The following is a 7,868-nucleotide window of genomic DNA, read 5'->3' as shown; positions in this document are numbered from 1 at the left end:
TTTATCTTTGAGAATAATGAAGTCTGGATCACCACTTTTCAGGGAGTTTGTGTGGGAAATCTCTACTGACTTGCTGGATTGAGCTATCATTGATAATAGACATACTCTGGGAATAAAGGCCAATGGGTATTTTTTCCAGACACAGGTCTTGATATTATATGTAATTCCATGTAACTTCTTGTATTTTTTTCTCACGTAATTCCTAACCTTTTCTTGGAATTTGGCTTTCTTTAACAAATATTATTCATATCTTTTTTTTTATATCACTCTCATATCCCTTTCCAACCTCCTCAGCAATCCATTTCTTTTAATAAAGAGCTTAAAAATCAGTTCAGCAAATCTAACCACAACATTGGCAGTCTAACTGTCAAAACACTAACAATCTATGTGATGTTCCATATCTATAGTCCCCTGCTTTTAAATAAGTAACAAGCTTTGTAGACTCCAGATTTAATTTTTTAAGCTGTTAAAATATAATAAATCCTATAAAATAAATTCAGTAAATCATATTATAATAAGGACTAAATATGGCACCACAATATAAAAAAACTATAAATATACTTTATATATAAAAACGTGTTTTCTAACACATTATAAAGTGACAATAAGAAATAAAAAATGTGCATAGGACAGCATAATTAAGTAAATTCAAAACACACTACAGAGCAAGCAGATTTTACTCTTAGCAGATTTTACTCTTATCTTGGTTTTCCTAATAGCAATATTTGAATAGTTTTGAGCATCCGAAAGCAAAATAAGTTCAGAATATCATTGTCATTACTGGTGCCATCATAAATTATGTGAGTAATTTTGTGTTATGAATTATGCAGTCACTTCCTAAACCTAGCTGTTCCAAAATTTTCATACATAAATGAATGATGCTAAGAAAATACTTTTAGGGCCTATAAGACTAATTTGATAGCTAAACTAATGCAAGAAAAATACTGGAGAAAAGGTTAAAAGCCTTTGGCTATCTAGATGAGTTAGCCTCAAACATTTAAATGTGAACATTGGAAAACACTTGCAGCTGTGAGAACAGACTTTAGAACACATCCTTTTTAAACTGTTTTGCAAATTGTCTGAATGAGATTTGGCAGGTAGATAAAAGACTCACCAATTCCCATTTGGGGGATTGAAACAGGCTTGTTGCTTCAACAGGCTTTCAAACCAGACTTGCATCTTATAGAACAGACCAAACCCTGCAATCTGTTCCTGGCATTACAAACCCCAGAGTGACCCATCAAATCGGCTGGGAGGCAAGTATGGCATTAAACTGCATATGAGGCAGCTGTTGTCCAGAATTACTAGCCCCAGAGGGAAATGTTCTCTTGGGGTAAGGATAGTCTAGTAATTGGCCTCCAGAATGGCCTACAGAGTTGTTGTATTCAACAAGAATATACATAAACTTTGGCTTAGGATAAGAATTACATAAAAATAGATTATATTCTACTTCTTTCCTATATTGACTTCTTAAAACTTTACCTAGTGAGTAAAGAAATATTTGGGATATATAGGGACTTATCAATAATCTCTAAAGAAGTCATTTACACAGGCTCAAAATGGTTCTGAAAAGTCATTTCATTGGTAAATAATACCTCCTATTTCTGAGGGTATTCAGAATATGAAAGCCAGGGCACATTCCAGATTTACAATGAAATGAACTATAAAGCATATCAAGGGATGAAATAGAGTAGTAAGCACTAAATCTTAGAGTTTGAAGAGTCCCTATAGATAAAATAATCTAAACTGCATTTAAACTTGCTTAAAGAAGCCAGAATTTTGTTCAAGGTGATGCAGTAAGTTAATGTCAGATATGGCAGTAGAGGTTAGGTTTCTGAATTGCCAAGACTACAACAGTTCTTTCCACAATAGAGAATAAAATAAATGTAGATTGCTGCTTGCCCATTGCAGGAGCCAAGTGCAGAGAACAGCTCCACAGGATTGAGGAGAGTGAGAAGAGAGGGCTTTGACTCCTGAGGAGACAAGTCACCAGGAGGATCCCCTGGGAACAGAACTGACCTTTGGCTTGATAGAAGTAGTGATTGCTTTTCTTTCCTTTAGACTGCCCTAAACAAAGTGCATTCCATTTTTTTCCTTCGCCTTTTTTTTTCTCTTCACACGTGTTCTAGAGGATTTAACCCTTTTACCCTCACAACTTCTATTGGGCCTTCTCCCCACATCCTGCTGATTGGTGTTTCACATAGTGCACTATATCAGGTCAGTTAATGCCAAATATGACTTATTCCCAGGCCATTTACTCAGAAACCACTCTTCATCCTCAGCTATTCTACTTCTGGAACTATAACCATATCAATAATGCTTTTGTTGCTAGAAAAGGTATATCTATTTACTCTTCTTTGTAGTTGATTTACAAGTTGTGCCTCTTAAACATACTGCTTTTCTAGAAGCTCTTTCCCCCAACACCTATTAGACTAACCAACCCCAAGTTTCAAGTACCCCAGCACCTTTTAAATCTAGATCAGGAGAAATGTATCTCCTTAGACCTCTTACCTATGGTTTAGGGTCCTGACAATGAGAACAGGATAACAAAATCATGTGGCTTCTTCCATCTGTCTATTATATTCCTTTGTCTCTGGGGACTAGACTAGCCAGGAGGAATTAGGAAGGACATCACTTACACTGTGGAATAATCCCCCCTGAACCTTGTAATGTGTCAGTGGGAAAGGATTATCACCCCCTAGGCTCATAGATTGATAAAATGCCATTTTCATACAGCTGTTAGAATTGGATGAAGGAAAATAGTGGCAAAGGCAGACAGACATGAGGAAGATTGGGAGCCTGGAGAAACCACTGCTGTGTGGCCATCAGGACATAATGGGTGTAAAAAGCTTCTTGCTCCTGTCAGCACATCTATAAAAACCAGAACCACTTGGCATCTCTCTAAGTAGCAAATGGATATAAGGGCCATTTTTTTCCCACCACAGATAAGATAAAAGATGATTGCTAGAGGCAAGTAATCCCCAAGGCTGTGAATTTTTGTGCACTTTGAATTTTATTGTGAGGCATATATCTTAGACTATAAATGTTCATACATATCTATGTTCTCATATAGACCGACCCCAAATAAAATGTAAGTTTCACAGGAGTTGTTGGTATCAAAATCTCAAAGACCTGGAGAGAAAATTTAGACTGAATAATAAATTTGGGAATATATGAAATGGTCTGGAGGAAGCAGAGGATTCAATAAAGGACAAAAATGAGGAAAGGAAAAAAGAAAAAAAAAAAAGTCTTTTCTGGGCAGAGCCCAAGTTTCAGGCATCCCATCACATTTAAATCTAGATCTGGTTCTTTGTTTTAAAGGGGATATATATGCCATATGCAAATAAATGAATTTCAAATTCCTAGGCAAGCTGGAACTCTCCAAATGTCCTTTTATGCAAAGGCATCACCCACTCAGCAGATACAAAGAGGTTCAACTAACTATACCTTGCTTATTTCTAAATGACTAGTTTTTGACTGGATCAATGAAAACAGTGAAAAATGAACACATAGAAACATCCTGTGAAGCTGAGAGAGTAGCACAAACTATATGGCATAATAGAATCAGGAAGACCTTAGTCACTTTGTCATCCTGGAGAAGTCACTTAAAACTTCTGATTTTCTGTTCCTTCAACTATATAATTAAGAGATTGTACTTAATGGTCTCCTCCAGCTTTCAAACTATGATCTTATTTATAGTCTCAAAGGACATGTTCAATATATATCTTTTCCCCCTTGGAACTAATGGAGTAATAGGCTTAGTTTTCCTCAGTAAGCTTCTGAGCAGGTAAATCTTTAATTTTGGAATAGTAGGGTCAGAATAAAATTGAGAGGTCATTTAGTTCAACCATCTCATTTCAAAGAAGAGAAACTTGAGGTCAGGAGAAACAAAATGATTTGCTCAAGGTAACAGGAGCCAACATTAGAACCAAAATCTCCTGATTGCAAGACCAGTGCACATAACACTACACCATAGCATAGCAAACTCCCTCTGTTAAATTGTTTGCTCTTTCCTTAACCATAGTGCCATACTTTCCTCTGCCCCACCATTCATAAACTGTAATAAAAATTTCAAAAATGTGCTCTTTGCATTTAAATATCAAGAACTCTAGGGAGGCCAATAAACTCTCTCTCTCTCTCTCTTTTTTTTTATTGCTAGATTTTCCATTAGTATTAAATTTAACCACCTTAGGCTTAATGGCAAGATTTGCTAGAGGGGTAACAGGAATGTTTGGCAACCAGACAGGTCACTGACTAGCATTTGATGGCTTATGTCATTGGGTCAATGGCATTATTTATATCAGTTGTTCTTCTAGAGTAAGTGAAAAACATTTCTAGAAATCAGTGTCATTCCTAAAATCTCTTCAGTGAAATCATTTATACTGTTCCTTAATCCTATGGAATTAATAATAGATCCTCTATCTTCTTGTAGCATTCCAGGACCCTGCCCCATTTTTAAGGATTAACAGCACATATTGTGAAGCTTAAGCTTCAGTAAATGGTTCCTGCTTGCATTGTGCTTTCAAAAGTCACCAGTTCCCATTGCTTGTCATCAAAACTGTGCCAAATGCCCAGACCTAAGTGTGGCCTGTCTATAGGACTGGCCAATTGTGTAGCTCCATCTCTTTTTCTGTTCTCCCTTCCTAACTTTTGATTTATAAATTCCATGCCTACCCAGGTATTCAGGACCTTGGCTAACTACTTTAACTTCTATTTTCTGGGATTCTTCCATTTTATCAAATAATATGTACATAGTTTAAATCCATCTCTATGTCTCTGTATTTCTCGTGTAACTGTGTGTTTGCGTATCTCTGCATGTCTGTGTATTTGGTATGTTTGTCTTTGTGTGTCCGATTCTCTTCCTTCTTTCTTTCCTTCCTTCCTTTCTTTTGTCTCACTTTCTGTTTCTCCCTTTTTCCCAAAACTCACATTAACCTTTTTTATAAGAAAAAAGAGAAATGTTGAATATTAGGCCAAGAGGCATTATAAGAATTCGTATCAATAGTTTGCCAGGGGGAAATGTGTATATGTGTGTATGTGTAGTCCAGTTTTTCTTCTTTTTATAAACCAACCAGCAGAAAGAAAAAAAAAAAATCTCAATTACTATAAAACATTTTTGGTGACGTTAGCTGGAGTAAATCACCTTCCCAGAAGACAAGTTAAGTTATCTCTCCTTTCATTAGCTTATTAGCCCTGTTTTCCCACGGGAGCATTGTAAGGAAGTCTGACCCTCCCATGGCAGCTTTCTTGAAGTCCTGTCTGACTCAGCTCACAGAATCCAAATGTAATATTAAACAATAACAACAAAAAATAATATGATGACGATGATAATGATTTAATCGAAAAACAAAAGGATACTACCCTTACATTGATTAATAGCATGTTTAAGGATTCTTGTCTTTCTTTAAAATGTCAGATTGCTTCACTGTTCTTTTTCTTCATTCACCTGCCCAGTCCCTCTGACCTGTAACCTTAACCTGAGTTCCCCAAGCCCACTCCACTATCCTTTGCTCTCTTTAACCAAGGCACCCCTCTCCCTCACCCTCCTTTTACTTAATCACGGAAAGACCACCAGAAGGTCAGCAAAGGGAACATTTTTGAATAAGCATTTATTACAGAAAATTTAAATAAAGGAAAAAAAATAAAAATTGTGCCACAGATCAAAGTACTTTTGCTGTGTAAACCCGTGCAATACTCTTTCACATGCTACCCCTTTTGCAACCCGGACCCCAAAGGCCAGCTCCAGGCCAGCCTTGCACACTACAATGGGAATAGGAAAAGCGACAATAGAAGACAATTCACAACATTCACATTCCCGGGTGCTTTGTTTTTCGTTTTTTGTTTTCCTTTCTTCCCTTTAATTCCGGTCTTCTCCCCTCTTCTCCCCTATTAATCCAATCCCCCACATTAATCTCCTCTCCCTCAAGAAGACAAAATTCCAAACCCACAGTCAAACAAAAAGGGTTGGAAAATGACTTATCAAATTTTTATGATAATTATTATTTAAGCAAAATACCCCTAAAACAATGCCCTACAATCAAAATGTAGTTACTGATTGTACCTTCCAATGGAGAGGGGACTAAATTTGGGAGTGTTTTTTGTTTTTGTTTGTTTTGCTTAGTTTGCGAGTCGTTGTTGTGAAGTCTGTCTCGTTGTATTTACATAGGTCACATTTTCCGAAGCGCGGCTCCAGGCCAGGCGACCAGTCGGATCCTTGTCAGGGGGACTCGACCATCCCTCCCCGCTTTCTCCCCAAGATCCCGTCCCCACATGCAAGCTGAGATGCGTATTTCTCCCTTTGCCGTGATCTCCCCGGATCTCAGGCGACGGGACATCTCCCAGAAACTAGAAAGTTATTGCCCATTGCTTTCCATCATCCTCCCTACCCCTTTCTTTCATTACTTTTTGCTGGACTATCCCAGAAGTGCACAGAGGTTGATGAGGTTTCTTCTTAGGGTGGGAGACGTTCAAAGAACCGAACGAGACTAATAGATCGCTTCATCCCTTAAGTAGAAGAGACGGTGACCGAAGCAGCAGCCGAAGAATTTTTAGGAGGCAATCACTCCAATAAGTTTCTTTCGCCAGATCTCAGATGGTTGAGAGGCGCAGTTAGGTTTGGCAAGATGGGTAGGACAGGGATGGGGGAAACAAGCTGTGGCGAAGGAGTGGAAGGTCAGTAAGGTCCCACCACCACCGCCTCCACCTCCTTGGAGGGTCGCCTATCCTTCACCAGGAAGTTGATCATCCCCTCCGACTTGATGAGCAGGTTGCAGCCGAGGAAGAAGATGCCAAAGACAACGGTGAGCGACAGGACGCACATAACCGCTATCTGTACCACTCGCATAATGTACAGACTCCGTTCGTCCTGGCCGCTCTCCCCAAAGCCATCGTCTGTCACCACGGACGCCTGGGTACAGCAACGCAGGACCCGCTCCAGAGAGTCACTACTGTTGGCCAAGAAGAGCCCGGCAGCTTCCGTCTGGTTGCCCAGTACTGAATTCATTGCGTGCCTGGGCGCGCCGGGTGGCGCAGGGTCGGAAGGGGTGGAGAGTGGGGTGGAGGGAGAGGAACAGGTGTCCCCGGGGGTGGTGCTGCGACTTGGACACTCCGGAGCTTCCAGGTCTCCTTTCTCTTTTCCTTTTACAAGCCACTACAATCCCCGGGTTATGGGAGTTTCCAGAAGCCTCTGTGGTACTACGAAGTGCAGCAGCTTCCTTCCACCAGCAGCTTCTGCCAAGGCTCTGCTCTCTCCCCTCCTGCTCGCCCGGGGGCTGTTTTAAGTTGGCTGGGTTGGGAAAGCATTGACCGTGGGAGGTGTTGCCAGCTAACGGGTGGCTGCTCCGAGGGAAGAACGACCCCTCCTGGTCCATGCTGGTCTTTGCACCAATTTGCATTGAATTCTTAGTAAAGCACTAAGGGAAAGCAGCTTGTCTCTTTCACTGTTCCCACTTCCCAACTCTGTAGGCCTGCGTGGGGTCACTGCACACTTTTTGTTTGATGGATGACTGGAGCCTTTTTTTTTTTTTTTTTTTTTTTAAGAGTTACAACCAGCTAAAACTTCCAGAGGACCTGGGTCATCCGCCCTCTTTGTGCTTGTCCTTTGTCTCTCCACCCCTCTAACCCCCTTGTGGGGAATAAAAGTCGAAATATATTGCAGATGCCAGATGGTCCCTGTTTCTACAGAGATCTGCCTGATCTATGATTCCTTCTCATCCAGTATAACTTCTCCACTCCAGGGATCACACACACACACACACACATAGTTACATTTTATACACCCAGGGTTACATTGATAAAGATGATACTAGGAGAAAGTACAGATAGGTTTAAGGGAGGAGGGTTGTGCTGTTTTGTAGTTGTTTTTTATT

General features: G+C 39.9%; 1 protein-coding gene across 1 annotated transcript; it reads right to left on the bottom strand.

Annotated features, from left to right (window-relative positions):
* Positions 1-4,883: 4,883 nt before the first annotated feature.
* Positions 4,884-7,310, bottom strand: RPRM (reprimo, TP53 dependent G2 arrest mediator homolog). Its single transcript, XM_074303435.1, has one exon. It carries the CDS (start codon positions 7,001-7,003, stop codon positions 6,674-6,676), a length of 330 nt encoding a protein of 109 aa, XP_074159536.1. The 5' UTR covers positions 7,004-7,310; the 3' UTR covers positions 4,884-6,673.
* Between the last annotated feature and the right edge of the window lie 558 nt (positions 7,311-7,868).

This window comes from Sminthopsis crassicaudata, chromosome 3 (assembly GCF_048593235.1).
Source record: "Sminthopsis crassicaudata isolate SCR6 chromosome 3, ASM4859323v1, whole genome shotgun sequence".
Lineage (NCBI taxonomy): Eukaryota > Metazoa > Chordata > Mammalia > Dasyuromorphia > Dasyuridae > Sminthopsis > Sminthopsis crassicaudata.
Note: the sequence above shows the minus strand (reverse complement) of the source record. Positions and strands in the feature narration are given on the sequence as shown.